This window comes from Enhydra lutris, unplaced genomic scaffold (assembly GCF_002288905.1).
Source record: "Enhydra lutris kenyoni isolate GAN:26980312 unplaced genomic scaffold, ASM228890v2 scaffoldscaffold39, whole genome shotgun sequence".
NCBI lineage: Eukaryota > Metazoa > Chordata > Mammalia > Carnivora > Mustelidae > Enhydra > Enhydra lutris.
The window spans coordinates 21,125,047-21,145,200 of record NW_019154123.1 but is presented as its reverse complement, the minus strand read 5'-3'; the positions used below and the strand labels follow the sequence as shown (position 1 = coordinate 21,145,200).

The 20,154-nt window shown below is 38.6% G+C and overlaps 1 protein-coding gene across 2 annotated transcripts in view; it reads left to right on the top strand.

Moving 5' to 3' along the window:
* Nucleotides 1-20,154, top strand: part of LOC111155088 (centrosomal protein 70) — a 74,759-nt gene that overhangs the window by 44,562 nt on the left and 10,043 nt on the right. For both annotated transcript variants that reach the window (XM_022515136.1, XM_022515137.1), the window contains exons 12-13: nt 9,008-9,113; nt 18,823-18,993. In XM_022515136.1, the coding sequence (XP_022370844.1) occupies nt 9,008-9,113; nt 18,823-18,993 (277 nt within the window). The remainder of the gene's footprint in view (nt 1-9,007; nt 9,114-18,822; nt 18,994-20,154) is intronic.

Below are 20,154 nucleotides of genomic sequence, written 5' to 3'. Positions count from 1 at the left end.
AAATGTTATATATGACTATATGAAGGTATTCATAAGGAAATGAAGGCCTAAAGAAACAGTTAAGCCTAGTTAAGCCTGAACCTTACACTACTTTTGTTGAAGAGTGGGAAGTTGTAGATAAACATGATAGGACAAAAGGGCATGAGCTAATATACTGGGGGGAACTCAGATTCTTTCTTGGAGTTCCTCTGTCTGCAGAGATAAAAATGCTACTTTGGCTGTATTGGAGGGCCCCTGTTACATGAGGGTCTTAAGATCAAAGCTTCAGGAGAGGAGGAGGTGAGAGAGTCTCTCCTGCACCTGCCATGTCTCAAAGTCCTTAGAGTCCTTTTAAAACATTTCATATGTCAAACGGCATATTGTGGAGTGGCATGTCCTGATCCTCTTCAGAGGAATTTTACTCACTTCAAGGCAAATATATTAGCGAAGACACACACACACACACACACACACACACACATATGTATGTGCACCTATGTATACATAGAGATAGGTAGTCAGTCTTCTTTAGTCATAGATTTCATATTTGTGAACTTGCCTACGTGCTAAAATTTATTTTTAACCCTCAAATCAGTTGTTGTAGCACTTTTATGATCATGAGAGGACATGCGCAAATGTACATTTCCTGCTGTTGAACAAGGTGATGCTCTGTCCTCTTGTTTCAGTTCTTTTAACTCTGAACAAGCATCCTTGTTGTTGTCATAGTGCCACTTTTTTGCTTGTTTCTTTGCATTTTTGCACTTTTTTTGGTGATTTCTTCATGATGGCCACTAAGCATAGTGTTGATGTGCTGTCTAGTGTCCTTTCCTGGCTGGGAAGAAGGCTGTGATGTGGCTTATAGAGAAAATACATGTGCTAGATAAACGTCATTTAGGCATGAGTTATAGTGCTGTTAGTTTTGAGTTCAATGTTAATGAATAACAATATCAAATAAGGTGTTTTTAAACATGGACACACATAAAACAAGTTTATATATTGATCAGTTGAGGGAAGTGTCACCAGCTGCATGTAGGAAACCAACTCAGTATTAACCCTGGGAGCAATGGCTCAGTCTTTGCTAATTCAGTGTTTATGGTGACTTTATAGAACATAACTACCACAAATAACAAGAATGGACTGTATATGTCTTTGTTGTTCATTTTGGGTTGTCTTTAGATTGACTTTTCACGATTAGCCTTTAAAATTATGATTTAGAATTAATCCCTGCTGTATTTTTCTATTGAATTTTGAAGAAATTAATTGTGCTTTAGAAATTTAAATTTGGAATTTAAAAAATTAACAATTTTTTTTTTTTTAGGTTTGGAAGTTTTGTAGAATCTAGATGTGAAACAGGGAATTAGGAATGTTAGATAAATTGCCTACATCATACAGATGGTATGTGGAAGAACTTGGAAAGAAATTAGATCTGTACCCAGTCATTCTGACTCCAAAGCTCACTAGTCATCATACTAATTAGAACCAACAAAACACCTGATGAAAAACATTTTTTTAAGGTAAAATTTCTCAAATTTTTATTTTCTGCAATGGCAGAGAAAATATTTTTTTAAAGAACTACTGTGTTCTCTTTAAAGAATGTAAATGTTAGAGAATTCAAGAACTAAATGTTGGGCAAATAACTAAAAATAAAATATCCTGTCAGTCCAGTGAATCCTCTCCATATATATAGAGAAAAAGTTTTATTACTGATTAACATCCAGCCAGACTGTGATGTACATTATAGGCAGTCTGCTGAAGAGATTACAAAGCCAGAAAGAAATCTCATTCTTTTATATAGCCAGGCATGTACAATCGATTACATATATTTTACGTGAATTTTGTCTTTATCCTATCCTAAGGAAAAATAAAGCTTCCCATGTTTTTTATGATAAGCAGCAAGGTACAACCTAGAGCCAGGAGCCTAGACTAAACTGCCGCAGAGACAGGGAGATATCTACATTTCAAAAAAATGGTTCAAAGGCTCCTACAAAGAAAGACATTCCTGGGATGTAAACTTGGCAAGAGGCTTATTTATTTATTTATTTATTTATTTATTTATTTAAAAAGATTTTATTTATTTATTTGACAGAGAGAGATCACAAGTAGACAGAGAGGCAGGCAGAGAGAGAGAGAGAGAGGGAAGCAGGCTCCCTGCTGAGCAGAGAGCCCGATGCGGGACTCGATCCCAGGACCCTGAGATCATGACCGGAGCCGAAGGCAGCGGCTCAACCCACTGAGCCACCCAGGCACCCAAGAGGCTTATTTAAATCTTAGAATGATTTACATACTTCTCAAAGACATAGAGAAAGGATTTACAACTGCAAGTTTTCCAAAGAAAATGCTACAAGAAGAGGAGGGAAAAGGCTCTCTCTCTCCCATTTAGAACCCGAGAGAATTCAATTTTTTTTCTTAGGTTTGTTGCCTTTCCACCAACCACCTTCACTATCAAATGAGTCTATTTGACATGGAAAAAATGGACTTTCATGTTTGAATTAATATACAAACAGGTTGATTATAAAATTCAGTTATTAGGAGGTGATCAAATAGGTCTGCCAGTTAAAGATAAAGGTACTACACTAATCTCATTTAATTTCAGTGATATTTATATTTGGTAGGCAAAAACAGAATCATAATCCTGTCACTCTGGTGTTGAGTTGATGTATGGTGAGGTGGTTAGGACAGTGAACCCAAACTGAAATGAACAATCAAGGCTTTATTCACTTACTACAACAGTATAAGCAGTATTCGATTTTTCTCTGTGGAATGGCACCAGGGAAGGGTCAGTGAATGACATGCAGCACTGGTAGGAGGAAACATCTCACTGCCTAGGAGCCCTGCACAAAAGACTCCTGCTGTTTCATGGGCCTAGTGTGGGCCTGGGAGTGGAAAATACTGAGTCAGAGTGGAGAAAAGTAGGTTAGTTAAGACTGCCCCCACCCCATAAGGAGAAGTGGCAAGTACCTCAGTCAGGGTCACCCCAATAAAGAGGCCTCAGGATGGAGGCACCTGGACTAGTAATGCTGGCCTGGGTGTTGCAAGGAAAGGGAAGGATAAGGGGGGCTGAGTTCTTGACAGCAACTCCCTCCAGAGAGTGCAGTGCATAGACTGTATTCCAAGTCTGATGTAGGAAAGCAACTTTCCCCCATGAGGCTTTCTAGGCAAAGCCTTTCTAATCATCTGGTTTGGGCCTGAAAGGTAATGTGTGGGATTTTGGCCTGGAGCTAGACTGCTTTTCTAAAGAAGCAGTTGCCTTCAGAGTTGTAGCATTGGAGTTGATAGATTGAAAGGAACCACCCTTCTTTTCATCCTAATCATATAAAAAGTCCTAGAAATGTGGAGAAAAAGATTCAAGGAATGTACAACTTTGAGAGGCTCACATTGGTGGATATATATGTGTTTTGTATCTTTGTGGCAAAATAAGTGGTGTTTTTAAAAGATTTTTTTATTTATTTGGCAGAGAGAGCAAGAGAGCACAAGCATGGGGGTGGGCAGCAGAGGGGGAGAGAGAAGCAGGCTTCGCACTGAGCAGGGAGCCTTATGCAGGCAATGTGGGACCTGACCCCAGGACCCTGGGATTATGACCTGAGCCGAAGGCAGAGGCCAAACCCACTGAGCCACCCAGGCGCCCCGACCCTAGCAGGATTTTTAAAAACAAAATTGGCATTCCATCTTTCAACTTGTTCCTCATCTCCAGAATGGAGTCATCATGAATCATGGAAAGGCTTCATCAGACACAGTTAAAAGCTATAAAATATCTGCACATAGAAATATCTTATAGAGTTGTCTATAGAAAACAGGAGACTGGGGTGCCTGGGTGGCTCAGTGGGTTAAAGCCTCTGCCTTTGGTCTTGGGATCAAGCCCCACATCAGGCTCTCTGCTCCGCAGGGAGCCTGCTTCATCCTCTCTCTCTCTGCCTGCCTCTCTGCCTACTAGTGATCTCTGTCTGTCAAATAAACAAATAAAATCTTTAAAAAAAAAAAAAAAAGAAAGAAAACAGGAGACTGCACGGCGTATTTTAAGCTGAAATTGCAATTTGCTGGGTCTCCCAGACTTCACAGAGAAACACAGCTATTGCTCCTGGCTACATGGAATAAATATCGATTAAGTATGTAAAGAATCCTTTAGCTACTCTTAGGGGATTTTTTTTTTTAAGATTTTATTTATTTATTTGACAGAGAGAGATCACAAGCAGGCAGAGAGGCAGGCAGAGAGAGAAGGAAGCAGGCTCCCCACTGGGCAGAGAGCCCAATGCGGGGCTTGATCCCAGAACCCTGGGATCATGACCTGAGCCAAAGGGAGGCTTTAACCCACTGAGCCACCCAGGCACCCCTACTCTTAGGGGATTTTTATGGCCTTTAGGCCCTGCTCACTGCTCTGGAGACAACAGAACAACCCTAACATATTTCTGAGTACAAACTATACTGCTAAAACACATTTCCAAAACATCAATGAAATCATATGCAATTGAGAAATTAGGGAATGATTAGTAATGTAAAATAGACATTACATTGTTCACATGATTTTTCCTAGGTACAAGGAATTAGAATAGCAGTAGTATTACAGCTTTCAGCAAGGGGAAAACCTTTGTTAGTACATAGGCAACTGCCCTTTCAGTTCTATTTTAAGGAAGTTTAAAATGAGAGGCTGCACCCAGGGGTCCCTCCTCGACCCTCACCATTAGACTCCAGGCTGGAGGCAAGTTGCCCTTCTTCCCTTACCTGTTTTAACCTCAGCTTCTTCAGCCTGGAGTTGGATCCATTTCCATCTTCGTAGTCTTGGCATTCTCAAGCCAATATTTCTGCTCTGTGGTCTGTGCATTTTTAATATCCCCTGAGGCAACCTATAGACATACTAGGGCTGTCTAACTTACCTCCTGAGGGACTGCCTGGTGGTTGTTCTCTGGTTACAAGCTGCACCAATTTTATGTAGACTGGTTTTAACACTGCTTTTCTCCTGAGCTCTGTTATTTTTACCTGTGTGGTTTTGCAGAATACAAAGTTTTCAGGAATATTGGGCTTTGGCTGATATTTATTGTGAGACCAAGCAAACCAAAGGTCAATATCCCATGAGTCCCTAGCTTTCACTAATCCTCATCTTCTGTAAACTTAGAAAAAAAATGAGATTAAATGTATACATGTTGTCAACCAAGAAGGAATTGACTGAAAATTTAAACACACAGATACTAATCTGGGCAATTAGAATTGCAATCTGGGAGACAGATTCAGGTAGAAATCTGAATTGTGTTTTGAGGGAGACAGAGAGGAGGCAGAATTATAAAGGTAAAAGGTAATGAGTACCATTCTCATTTAGGTCCTCTGTGCAGAACTGATTGAAACTAGGTTAACTGGGTTGAGTTAATTTAATATGCATATGAAGTATTGAAACTTGCCAAAATACAAATCTCATTGGTTCCTTTTGAAGTATAGAATGTGAACAATTTAGGTGTCGTGGTGAGGAGGAAGTTAGATCCAGACACAGCTGGCTGAAAAAAATTTTTTTTCTAATTATTTTATTTTATTAACATATAATGTATTATTTGCCGCAGGGGTATAGGTCTGTGAATCATCAGGCTTACGCACTTCACAGCACTCACCATGGCACATACCCTCCCCAATGTCCATAACCCAACCACCCTCTCCATACCTCCACCCCCCGGCAATCCTCAGTTTGTTTTGTGAGATTAAGAGTCTCTTATGGTTTGTCTCCCTCCCGATCCCATCTTGTTTCATTTTTTCCTCCCCTACCCCCCAAACCCCCACTCTGCCTCTCCAATTCCTCATATCAGGGAGATCATATGATAATTGTCTTTCTCTGATTGACTTATTTCGCTCAGCATAATACCCTCTAGTTCCATCCACATCATTGCAAATGGCAAGATTTCTTTTGATGGCTGCATAGTATTCCATTGTATATATATACACCACATCTTCTTTATCCATTCATCTGTTGATGGATATCTAGGTTCTTTCCATAGTTTGGCTATTGTGGACATTGCTGCTATAAACATTTGGGTGCATGTGCCCCTTCAGATCACTACATTTGTATCTTTAGGGTAAATACCCAGTAGTGTGATTGCTGGGTCATAGGGTAGCTCTATTTTCAACTTTTTGAGGAACCTCCGTGCTGTTTTCCAGAGTGGCTGCGTCAACTTGCATTCCCACCAAGAGTATAGGAGGGTTCCCCTTTCTCCGCATCCTCGCCAGCATCTTTCGTTTCTTGACTTGTTAATTTCAGCCATTCTGACTGGAGTGAGGTGGTATCTCATTGTGGTTTTGATTTGTATTTCCATGATGCCGAGTGATGTGGAGCACTTTTTCATGTGTCTGTTGGCCATCTGGATGTCTTCTTTGCAGAAATGTCTGTTCATGTCCTCTGCCCATCTCTTGATTGGATGACTTGTTCTTTGGGTGTTGAGTTTGATAAGTTCTTTATAGATTTTGGATACTAGCCCTTTATCTGATATGTCATTTGCAAATATCTTCTCCCATTCTGTCAGTTGAGGCTGAAAATTTTTTAAAATTTAGTTTCTTCCTATGAGGATATGCATAAAATCCTCCTCCTGAATGGCCTCCTTATCTTATTTTAAGAGACTCTTAGCTAGGTTTGCTCACTCCATTTTGAAATCTTCTTTTACAGTGTAAAGTGCTTAAAAGAGTTCTTCATAGAGAATGTTCTCAATAAATACAATTATCTTCATCATCAGTTTCCTAATATAAGTTGATTATTGTCATTATTAAATGAGGGTATGTCTTTATTCATCTAGTTAATTGAATCACATATCATTTCCCAGAGTGACTGTAAGTTGTACATGCAATTTTATATTTAGGTTACTATACTGATAGGTAAATGTTGTATATCAATAGCATAATATTTATTAATCAGATTTGCAAACAGTTCAATCATAAGTTAACTGATTGAAAGTTTAACTGAGTTGAAAGTTTTCCTGAGTGAAAGTTTAACACTTAAGTTCAGGTATATCAGTTTACTTGTATTCCCATTAGAGAGCATATTGGCTTTTCTGTCTCCTGTTTGTATTCTAGATAATATGCTCCTGGCACTGCCTTCATCCAAACTGTAAAGTATATGAATTTGGTAAAGAGATGGGAAGTGAGGTGGAAATGGATTATGAGGGGCACCTGGGTGGCTCAGTTGGTTAAGCAACTGCCTTTGGCTAAGGTCATGATCCCAGGGTCCAGGGATCAAGCCCCCCGTTGGGCTCCCACTGAGTGGGGAGCCTGCTTCTGCTGCTCCCTCTGCAGCTCCCCTTGATTGTGCTCCCTCTTGCATGCTCTCTGTCAAATAAATAAATATTAAAAAAAGAAAAAAGGAAAATGGATTGTGAGGTCTTTATATCTACTGGGTGAAGGAGATTGACTTTTTACCTAGAACTAATTCCACTTACTAATATTAATTTGTTTTTGACATATGCTCATCAGAGAGCAGAAAAAAGCAATAGAGTGAAGATCAAAGGTAATACATATGACTGGTGTAGATAATTGTAGGGTAATAGTAAGAGATGAAGTAAGAAAGGAGTCAGGAGGAATATTAGGTAACAGCTACTGGCCCTGAGTTGTTCAAATGCTGACCTAAGGAGATTAGATTTAGTTTACAGAGCAGTGGGAAGCTGTTGATTGTTGTTGGTTTTTCTTAAGATTTATTTATTTGAGAGAGAAACAGGGAGAGGGAGAGAAGCAGACTCCCCGCTGGACACAGAGCCCATGCGGGGATTGATCTCAAGACCCTGAGATCAAGACCTGAGCTGAAACCAAGAGTCCAACGCTTAACCAACTGAGCCACTCAGGTGCCCCGCCATTGATTTGTTTTTTTAGCAGGCAAAGGACATGATGGACTATTGCTTTTTTTTTTTTTTTTAAAGACGGCTCTATGAGGAGTGTGGAGTCCAGCTCAAGGCTTAAACTCACAGCCCCGAGATCAAGACCTGAGCTGAGATCAAGAGTTTGACACTTAACTGACCACAAGTGCCTGGAATATTGCTATTCTGTTTTAGAAACAGCAGGTCAAACTCATTAATCAGTCATGGAATGGATTTAATGAGTCTGGGTTCTGCAGGAAACTGATAGGCATATTCAAATTTAATGTGGTTAACTTGAAGTAGGTTTTAATAAAAGACTACTTTTTCCCAAAGGCATGGTGGGTGGGAGGAGAATGTTTAGTACAGCCTGACTTAGTACAGCCTACTAGGTAGATACACTCATACATAGGTTTCTAGGCAAAGAAACTCCCTCAGATTTCTGGTAGCCACCTGGGACAGTGGTCTCTTGGGTTTCCATGCCCTCTTGACTAGCCCAGGCGTAACTGTTGTTTGATCTTTGGTACAAATGGAGTATGAAGAAGGAAGGACCATACTGTCTAGTTCTTGCTGCTACAGTGAACAAAAAAATTGCCCTGACCATTGCTCCTTGCTCCCTTTACCTATAGCCTCCAATCTCAGTACCTTGGAAGTTTCTTTCATCTTTTGCTGCTGTTCTTTCCTATTCTACTTTTTGCAAGTGTTGGGGAGTGATTAGAACTTACTTCTTCACTCTGATCCCTTTTGTTTTCAGTGATTTCTTCTAATTTGTGGCCTATTGAGAGGATATTCTCGTTTTCCAGTGACCATATGACTTACAGAATTAAATTTTAAAAAATGTGTGTGTGTGTGTATGTACACATAAATATATATGTAAAATGACACAAAACTTTTGGAGGGTTAGGGGTGCCTGGGTGGCTCAGTGAGTTGAGCGTCTGACTCTTGATTTTGGCTTGGGTCATGATCTTGGGATCATGGGATCAAGTTCTGTGTCAGCTCTGCCTTTATTGGGGAAGTCTGCTTGAGATTTTCTCCACCCCCTATCCTGCCCATTCCCTCACCCCACACCCTGCTCATGTGCACTCTGTCTCTCAAATAAATCTTTAAAAAATTAATTTAAAGATGTTGGAGGGTAGCTGAATCATTGACTCATTTGTTGTCTTAATCCAGTGTCTAGGAAAATATTTTATATTGTCTTGATTTATTTTTTTCCCCTTCAGATTACAGGATCTTATCAGTCAAAAAAAGGCAGAGGAGCCAGAGAAACCGGATGAACCCAGCAAAGATAACCAGCAGCAGGCCCTAATTGACCAGAGATACTTCCAGGTATTGAACAACTGGCAGAGACTGGTTATTTGTAGTGAACTTTAGTTAGTTTCTTTCTTTCTTTCTTTTAACTTTTTATTTAAATTCCAGTTAGTTAACATACAGTGTAGTATTAGTTTCAGGTGTACACTATAGTGATTCAGCACTTCCATGCAATCAACACCTGGTACCCATCACAATAAGTGCACTCCTTAATCCCCATCACCTATTTCACCCATTCCCCCCCACCTCCCTTCTGGTAACCATCAATTTGTTCTTTGTAGTTTTCCCCCCCTCTTTTGTTTTCTTTTTCTTTATTATTATTTTTTAAGATTTTGTTTATTTATTTGACAGAGATCACAAGTAGACAGAGGCAGGCAGAGAGGGGGGGGGGGGAAGAAGGCTCCCCACTGAGCAGAGAGCCCGATGCGGGGCTCGATCCCAGGACCCTGGGATCATGACCTGAGCTGAAGCAGAGGCTTTAACCCACTGAGCCACCCAGGTGCCCCTGTTTTCTTTTTCTTTATTTAAAAAAAAATTTTTTTTACATTTTTAAGTAATCTTTACTTGCTACCCTGAGATCAACTGTCACATGCTCCACTGACTGAACCAGCCAGGTGCCCCTGTTTTGTTTCTTGAATTTCATATATGAGTGAAATTGTGTGGTGTTTGTCTTTCTCTGACTTAGTTCACTTAGCATAATACTTTCTAGCTCCATTTGTATCATTGCAAATGACAAAATTTTGTTCTTTTTTATGGTTGAGTAATATTCCATTGTGTGTGTGTGTGTGTATGTGTGTACACATGTATATCTGTATATACATACATATATATACATACATACCACATCTTTATCCATTCGTAGGCTGTTTCTGTAATTTGGCTATTGTAAATAATGCTGCTATAAACATCAAGATGCATGTATCCCTTTGAATTAGTATTTTTGTATTCTTTGGGTAAATACCCAGTAGCGTAATCATTGGATCATAGGGTACTTCTATTTTTAACTTCTTGGGCAATCTCCATACTGTCTTCCAGAGTGGCTATACCAGTTTGCATTCCCATCAACAGTGCACGAGAGTTTCTTTTTCTCCACATCCTTGCCTACACCTTTTGTTTCTTGTGTGGTTGCTTTTAGCCATTCTGACAGGTGTGAGGTGATATCTCTTTGTAGTTTTGACTTGCATTTCCCTGATGGTAAGTGACGTTGAGCATCTTTTCATGTGTATGTTAGCTATCTGTATGTCTTCTTTGGAAAAATGTCTATTCATGTCTTCTGCACCACCCCCCCCCACTATTTTTTTAAAGAAAGGCAGACTGCCACATGCCGGGCCACATCTGGATGTGGTCTAGAGTCTTGAAAGCTTTACTACCTTATATTTGCCTACAAATGGACTTTGAGAGCTTGTTTGGAGGTTCTAGTAGGGGAACACAGCTACTTGTATACCCTTTACTGAAGAATAGTCCTCCTCTATTCGGGCAGGTTGCCCTCTTTGATTTAACCTGCAGCTTCGGGAGGGATGCACAAGGAGTGGTGTGGTGAGGGAGGAAGGGGACATTTGCCTAGCCAGCCAGATCAGCTGAATCAACCCCAGTGATCAGTGGGGTGACAGATGTCACAGCCAAATTGCCCCCACATCCTGCCCACTTTTTAATTAGGTTGTTTTTTGGGTGTTGAGTTATATAAGGTCTTTATATATTTTGGATATATCCCTTTATCAGATACGTCATTTGCAAATATCTTCTCCCATTCTCTAGGTTGCCTTTTAGTTTTGTTGATTGTTTCCTTCACTGTGCAGAAGCTTTTTATTTTGATGTAGTCCCAATAGTTTATTTTTGCTTTGGTTTCTCTTACCTCAGGAGACGTATCTAGGAAGAAGTTGCTACAGCTAATGTCAGAGAAGTTATTGCCTGTATTCTTTTCTAGGATTTTTATGGTTTGAGGTCTCACATTTAGGTCTTTAATCCATTTTGGGAATTTACTTTTGTGTATTGCATAACAGTATTTGTTCTAACAGTCCATTAGTATGGAATGTCTTTCTATTTCTTGGTGTCATCTTCAGTTTCTTTCATCAGTATTTTATAGTTTTCAGAGTATGGGTCTTAAACCTCTTTGGATAGGTTCATTCCTAGGTATCTTAATTGTTTTGATGCAGTTTTAAATGGAATTATCCCTCCCTCGCTCCATCCTTTCCTTTCTTCCTTCCTTCCCTCCCTCCCTCCCTTTTTTTTTTTTTAATTTTTATTTATTTGAGAGAGAGACTATGAGCAGGGAGGAAGGACAGAGGGAGAAGCAGACACCCCACTGATCAGGGAGTCCTATGTGGGGCTCAGTTCCAGGACCCTGAGTTCATGACCTGAGCTTAAGACAGCCACATAACCAATTGAGCTACCCAAGGTGCCCCTGCAAATGGGATTGTTTTCTTAATTTCTCCTTCGGGGCTGCTTTGTTGTTAGTATACAGAAATGTAATAGATTTCTGCATGTTGATTTTGTATCCTGAGACTCTCCTGAATTCATTTATTAGTTCCAGCAGTTTTTGGAGGATTCTCCCAGGTTTTCTATGTATAGGATCATGCCATCTGCAAATAGTGAAAATTTCACTTCTTCCTTGCTGATTTGAATGGCTTTTATTTCTTTTGTTATCTGACTGCTATGGCTAGGACTTCAGTACTATGTTAAATGAAAGTGGTAGGAGTGAACATCTCTCTCTTGTTTGTGCCTATAGAGGAAAAGCTCTCAGTTTTTCCCCATTTAGGTATTAGCTGTGGGATTTTCATATATGGCCTTTACTGTGTTGCAATATTTTCCTTCTAAACCTACTTTGTTGGGGCTTTTTATCATGGATGGATGTTGTACTTTGTCAAATGCTTTTTTTGCCTCTGTTGAAATGATCATATGGTTCTTATCCTTTCTTCTTATTAATGGGATGTATCATGTTGATTGATTTGCAAATAATGAACCACCCTTGCAACCCAGGAATAAATCCCACTTGATTGTGGTGAATGATTTTTAAATTGTATTGTTGGATTCTGTATGCTAGTATTTTTTTTGAGAATTTTTGCTTCTATGTTCGTCAGAGATATCGGTCTGTTCTCTTTTTTCGTGTGGTATCTTTTTTTTTTTTTTTTAAAGATTTTATTTTTATTTATTTGACAGAGAGAGAGATCACAAGGAGGCAGAGAGGCAGGCAGAGAGAGAGAGGAGGAAGCAGGCTCCCTGCTGAGCAGAGATCCCGATGCGGGGCTCGATCCCAGGACCCTGAGATCATGACCTGAGCCGAAGGCAGAGGCTTTAACCCACTGAGCCACCCAGGCGCCCCTTCGTGTGGTATCTTTATCTGGTTTTGCTATCAGGGTAATACTGGCCTAATAAAATGAATTTGGAAGTTTCCCGTCCTTTTCAATTTTTTGGAAAAGTTTGAGAAAAACACGTATTAACTCTTCTTTGAATGTTTGGTAGCATTCACCTATGAAGCCACCTGGTCCTAGACTTTGGATTTTTGGGAGTTTTTGATTACTAATTCATTTTATTTGCTGGCTATCTATCTGTTAAAGTTTTCTATTTCTTCTTGTTTCAGTTTTGGTAATGTTTTTGGGAATCCATTTCTTCTAGGTTGTCTAATTTATTGGCTTATAGTTTTTCATAATATTCTCTTATAATTGTGTTTCTGTGGTGTTGGTTGTTACTTTTCTCTCATTTGTGATTTTATTTATTTGGGTCCTTTCTCTTTTCTTTTTGATAAGCCTGACTAGAGGTTTACCAATTTTGTTGAACTTTTCAAAGAACCAGCTCCTGGTTTCATTATCTGTGCTAGTTTCATTGATCTGTGCTATTGTTTATTTAGTTTCTATATCATTTATTTCTGCTCTAATCTTTATTATTTCCTTCCTTTTCCAGGCTGCAGTGTTCATTTGTTCTTTTTCTAGCTCCTTTACATGTAAAGTGTTTGAGATTTTTCTTGCTTCTTGAGGTAGGCCTGTATTGCTATATACTTCCCTCTTAGATTGCTTTTGCTCCATCCCAGATTTTGGACCATTGGGTTTTCATTTTCATTTGTTTCCATGTATTTTTAAAAATCTCTTCTTTTATTTCCTGGTTTAGTAATATGCTTAGTAGTATGTTTAACTCATTCATTGTTTAGTAGTATGTTTAACCTCTATGTATTTGTGCCCTTCCCAGATTTTTCCTTGCAGTTGACTTCTAGTTTCATTAATTTGTAGTCAGAAAAGGTGCATGGTATGATTTTAGTCTTTTTGTATTTGTTAAGGCCCATTTTGTGACCTAATATGTGATTTATTCTGGAGAATGTTCATGTGCACTTGAAAAGAATGTGTATTCTGCTGTTTTAGGATGGAATGTTTTGTATATATCTGTTAAGTCCATCTGGTCCAGTGTATCATTCAAAGCCTTTGTTTTCTTGTTTATTTTGTTTAGATGATCTGTCCATTGATGTAAGTAGAGTGCTAAAATTTCCTATTTCCTTCTATTGTTGTATGTGAAGCTTGGTTTCCAACTCAGTTTAATAAATTGTCAGGTGGTATGGAATATTTGTATTTGTGTGTGCTTATCCTGTCTTGCCATGATATATCTTCTTGACCAAATACATTGTAGGTAGCTTGACTTAGAATTTATCTTACTCCTTGAAAGACTTTAGCCTAACTCAAAGCAGGATAGTAAAAAGCTGATAAATTTTTAAGATTTTTAAGATTTTTAAGATTTTGGGGCACCTGGGTGGCTCAGTTAGTTAAGTGTCTGTCTTCTGCCCAGGTCATGGTCCCAGAGTCCTGGGTCAGGGTCCCTGCTCAGTGGGTAGTCTTTTTCTCCCCTGCTTGTGCTCTCTTTCTCTCTCATGCTCTCTCTCTCTCTCTCTCTCTCTCTGAGAATAAATAAATAAATTTTTTAAAGATTTTTAAGATTTTGTATTCCTTTTTCCTATTCTCCTCCCTTAAGCCATTTCCCTTTTTATTATTTGTGTTGTTGCTGTTGTTGGTATAATTATTATTATTATTGCTGTTATTATTATATATGTAAATCTATTTTCTTAAGGCCCTTACATGGTTTGTTTTTATTTTTTTTACTTAAAAATTTTTTTTTAAAAGATTTTATTTATTTATTTGACAGACAGAGATCACAAGTAGGCAAAGAGGCAGGCAGAGAGAGAGGAAGGGAAGCAGGCTCCCTGCTGAGCAGAGAGCCCAATGCGGGGCTCGATCCCAGGACCCTGGAATCATGACCTGAGCCAAAGGCAGAGGCTTTAACCCACTGAGCCACCCAGGTGCCCCATGGTTTATTTTTATTTAGATATTTAGTCCATCTGAACTTTAATTTTCTATGTGGCATGTTGTAGAGATCTAACCTTACTGATTTTATAGACCATTTATTGGATAGATGAGTGATTAAGCCTGGCTATTTACTGACTAACCTAGTCCTATGCTCATATTTTATTGGACCCACACAGGGCTTTTTATACTTTGAATTAATTACCAATATTTTAAAAATTAAGATTTTGGGGGGTACCTGGATGGCTCAGTGGGTTAAGCCTCTGCCTTTGGCTCGGGTCATGATCTCAGGGTCCTGGGATTGAGCCCCACATCGGGCTCTCTGCTCAGTGGGGAGCCTGCTTCCCCCTCTTTCTCTCTGCCTGCCTCTCTGCCTACTTGTGATCTCTGTCTGTCAAATTAAAAAAAAAATCTTGAAAAAAATTAAGATTTTTATTAAGTTCTTAATTCTAAGCTTATTTCTTTTTTTTTTTTAATTTATTTATTTGACAGATCACAAGTAGGCAGAGAGGCAGGCAGAGAGAGACAGGAGGAGGAGGCAGGCTCCCTGCCGAGCAGAGAGCCCGATGCGGGACTGGATCCCAGGACCCTGAGATCATGACCTGAGCCGAAGGCAGAGGCTTTAACCACTGAGCCACCCAGGTGCCCCAATTCTAAGCTTATTTCTAAGCTTCTCTTAAAAAGCTACAGAATCGGGGCGCCTGGGTGGCTCAGTGGGTTAAGCCGCTGCCTTCCGCTCAGGTCATGATCTCAGGGTCCTGAGATCGAGTCCCGCATCGGGCTCTCTGCTCAGCCAAGAGCCTGCTTCTCTCTCTCTCTCTCTCTCTCTCTGTCTGCCTCTCTGCCTACTTGTGATCTCTGTCAAATAAATAAATAAAATATTAAAAAAAAAAAAAAAGCTACAGAATCTGGGCGCCTGGGTGGCTCAGTGGGTTAAGCCACTGCCTTCAGCTCAGGTCATGATCTCAGGGTCCTGGGATCGAATCCCACATCGGGCTCTCTGCTCGACAGGGAGCCGCTTCCCTCTCTCTATCTGCCTGCCTCTCTGTCTACTTGTGATCTCTCTCTGTCAAATAAATAATAGATAAAATCTTTAAAAAAAAAAAAAGCTACAGAATCTGACAACAAATCCTGCATAGTCATTATCAGGGCAGAATTATGCCTCTCCCCTGTCACATAGAGGCCTGTATTCTTCAGTTAGCTAAAGCCCCTGGCCATCATCCTTGCTTTACTCAGTAATGGTCTTATCTTGCTTCTAGAGGCATTTGAGTTTACAGTTTCTCATAGACCATTCTTTCTCCTCTTTATTGAAATGAAACGTCTATCCTTTCTACTCATATACATATGTTTGTGTCTAGACTATCTGGTCTGTTCCATTTTTTATACTGTTTCCATATTCTTTTTTTTTTTAAGATTTTATTTATTTATTTGACAGAGAGAGATCACAAGTAGGCAGAGAGGCAGGCAGAGAGAGAGAGAGGAGGAAGCAGGCTCCCTGCCAAGCAGAGAGCCCGATGCGGGGCTCGATCCCAGGACCCTGGGATCATGACCTGAGCCGAAGGCAGAGGCTTTAACCCACTGAGCCACCCAGGCGCCCCTCCATATTCTTTTAACTTTGTCATTTTGTAGTAGGTTTTGATACCCTTTAGGGTAAGCATCTTGTCATTGTTCTTGTAAATATTTTTCCTTTGCTATTTATTCTTCTGGATGAACAATTTTTCAAAATCAAAAACAGATCCTACTGAGATGAACTATAATTGGATTGATTTTTTAGATTAATATTTGGAAAGGTGACACCTTTGTAGTTTTGAATCATCTCACTCAGAAATATGTCCCTAATTTTATGTGGCCCTTCCTTTATAGCCTTAGTAAAGTTTTATATATTTTTAAGTTTAGCTCTTGAGTATTTTTGTTAGGTTTATTTCCTAGGTATTTTATAATTTTTATTTCTATTGAGAATAGCATCATTTTTTCCATTACATTTTCTAACGAATTGTTGCTGGTTCTTCATGTATATCTGAGTTGATTTTATTTCCAGGCACTTTTCTGTAAACTGATTTTTTGTTTTGTTTTGGTAACTCTCTTGTACCTAGCATATAACTGAATTTCTTTTATTTCATCTTGTTTCTTAGATTAAATTTGAGAGGCTTTAACCTTTAACAAGGCAATTAAACCATTCATGGATATTGAGACCAACTCATATATCTGCTTTTATCCCTAACATTTTTCTGTTTGCTATATATGGTTTTTAGTTCTGTTCTTTACTTGGCATTTGCTAGGTTGAGATTTGTCTTTTTTTCTCTTCAAGTAGTTAGGACATTTGTCATCTTAATTCTTTCCTATTTGTCTAATGATTACTCTTAAGATACAGTTTTTATCCATAGCAAGAGTTTATCAGTATCTACAAACTGTTTCTGAATAGATAAGACCTATTTTTGAGTTGTTGTTTTTTTTTAATTCCCATCTCTCTTGTAATTGTCATTTTACTGTTTCCTCACTGTTAATATATATTTTGCTGCCAGTCATCTGATTGTGGTCAAGTCATAAGAATATGCTCTGCTGTCATTAATAATTCTGTGGAGGAGAATTGATTTTTCCATTAAAATATGTTTAAGTACAAGAAAAGAAAATGTTGAAATATTCTTTTGAACTCAAAACAAGCTCCTCAGTAAACATCTGATATCTTAGTACCAGGAAACCTGTGAGTTATAGCTTGAAGTATGAGTAGGGACAAAGATTTGAGATCAATATAGTGTCTTGTTTTTATACTTAAATAGCTGTTTATTAAATGGTCTGGGCTTGATCGTGGTAAATAAGGAAATTACTCTTCTTTGTTTATACTTGCTGTTTTGGGTGTTTGTTTCCTCTCCTTGGTAGAACTCATAGCTTTTGGCAGAGGGGTTATAGTCACATATTAAACATATTAAGATACTTAAGTTTTACTCCAGGCATTGATGATATTAGGGAATTACTGTTAAATTTCTTTTTTTTTTTTTTTTTAAGATTTTGTTTATTTGAGAGAGAAAGTGAGAGAGCACAAGCAGGGGGAGTGGCAGAGGGAGAGGGAGAATTGGGCTCCCCGTTGAGCTGGGAGCCCCATGCAGGGCTCGATCCCAGAACCCTGGGATCGTGACCTGAGCCAAAGGCAGATGCTTAATTGACTGAGCCACCTAGGAACCCTCAATTACTGTTAAATTTCTTATGTATAATAATGGTTTTAGAATTTTGTAGGAGAATATGCTTACTTTTAAGAAGTGCATACTTAAGTATTTGAGGATAAAGTTTTATCATGTCTTTTCTTTAGAAGGTTGAGCTAAGTGAGCAAATATGGGAAAATGTTAACAATTGTTAAATCTAGGTAGAGATTATGTGGGTATTTATGATGGTTCATTTTATGTATCATCTTGACTGGGCCACAGGGTGCCCAGGTACTTGGTCAAACATTATTCTGAATATGTCTGTGAGGGTATTTACGGATGAGATTTACATTTGATTTGGCAGACTGGGTAAAGCAGATTGCCTTCCCTAATGTGAACGATTCTCACTCAATCATTTGAAGACCTGACTAAAACAGGATGAGTAAGAGGGAGCTCCACTTGCCTGACTGACTTCCTTTGACCTGGGACATCTGCTTTTTTCTGCCTTCATACTTGAGCTGAAGCACTGACTCTTCCTGCGTCTCAAGCCTGTGGGCATTCAGGCTAGAACTGCTCCATTGGCTTGCTTAGATCTCCAGCTTGCCTGTTGCAGACATTGGGACTTACCTGCTTCCATAATTGTGTGAGCTAATTCCTTATAATAAATCTTTTTAGATATATTTATATACATACACATTGCTCCTGTTTCTCTGTAGAACCTTGATAATACAGATTTTGATACGGAGAGTGGTTGTAGAGGAACAGCATTTTATGGATTAGTTCTCTGAATTGGGTCTGGGGTTTCCAGAATTGGCATGATGTTTCCAGGATTTCTGTATATAATGTGTTGGACTTTATTTTTCATTGTCCTTGAACTTTAACTGAGGTTATGAAACAATAGGAAATGCCCCCTTTCACCATCTGATTTAGCTTAAATATGAGGAGATAGAATTAGAGAAATGTCAGACTCTAGCTAAGGATGTACTGATGATTATTTTTCCCTGTGTGGATTATAATAGGTCATGCATAATCTACTTTAAAGTCAAAATCATTTGAAAATGCATTTTAGCTTTTCTTTGAAGTCTCTGGTTCTCATTAGAACTTATATGTTTAATTTTGTTGATAAAACTGCTATATTTCCAAAACATTACAAGTGTCAGTCTTATTGAAGAGCCTCTTAATGCCTAAAGTTAATTCTGAAAATGATGATACATTGACATATAAAGCACTCCCTTAACCTAAATCACTTTGATAAGACTGTGATAAACATTTCAACCTAAAACCATGGTCTTTTTTTTTTTTTTTTTTTAGGTTCTGAATAGCATCAATTCAATTGTTCACAATCCAAGAGCTCCAGTAATAATTTATAAACAGAGCAAAGGAGGAACCCAACATTTTAATAAAGATCTTGTTCAGGATTGTGGATTTGAGCATCTTATTCCTATAATAGAAATGTGGGCAGATCAACTGACTTCCCTAAAGGTAAGGGGTTGAATATTTTTTACATGATTTAAAAATCTATTGGAGTGTCTGGGCTTTATTAATAGGACTAGGCTCCATTTTTTTGTTTGTTTTAGCTGTAAAGCTTAGCTTATTTAAAACTTAAAACTTGCTACTTAACATATCAGTTTTAAGTATGACCTATTTGATATTGTCATTACTATAAGCTTTACCTCCTATAAAGTTCTACCAAAGACTCAGGCCTGTTGCCATGTTGAAAATCTGTAGTGGTTCTGTTTTGCACTTCCGGGTCCTTCCCTGTTCTACCTTCATCTTCCTCTTTTTGGTATCTCCATGCTACAGATTTTCCTGGCCCTTATTCCTCTTGAGATGTGATGTTTTATCCTTCATTCCATTTTAATTGGGGATTTTTTTTTTCCTCTTCATATTTGAAATCATTTTCATTCTCTCAAAACTGTCCACATCTGTCTATTCTGTAGAGAAGTGAATAGTACAGTAGCAGCCATACTACTTTTACTTATTCTCTCTATCCATAGAAGATAAAAATTTCTTTACTTTCTAGAGTTTGTGCATTTCTTATCATACATCTACAGGTTTTTCAGTTTTTATTGAGTAGTACACTGAAAGGTGAATTGCTGAAGTCATTAATATTTAGTTTCTGTTCCCTTTAATCTATCTTTCTTTCTTTCTTTCTTTCTAGAGAAAGAGGGGAGAGGCAGGGGGGAGAGCGAGAGAAAGAATCCTAAGCAGGCTCCATGGAGGCACAGAGCCTGACACAGGGCTCAATCTCATGATCCTGGAATCATGACCTAAGCTGAAATCAAGAGTCAGATACTTAACCGACTGAGCCACCCAGGCACCCCTGATCTTTAGATTTTTTTCAGTAACTAATATATATATGACTACCTCTGTTCATGAAGATGTGATACAGTAACAGTATTTGTCAACAGAAGCCTTATTGCATGAAGTATAAATGATACAGAAGATATCTGTAAGAATATATAAGGTTTATGAATTGTACCTTTTTAAATTCTCTCATATGTCCCAAGGAACCTCCTAATACATAATGAGTGCTCAATATTTGTCAAAAGAATGAAGCAAAATAACAAATTCCAAGACAGCAAAATGAAGATGATGATACTGAATTTTAAAAAAATAATAAAGGGGCGCCTGGGTGGCTCA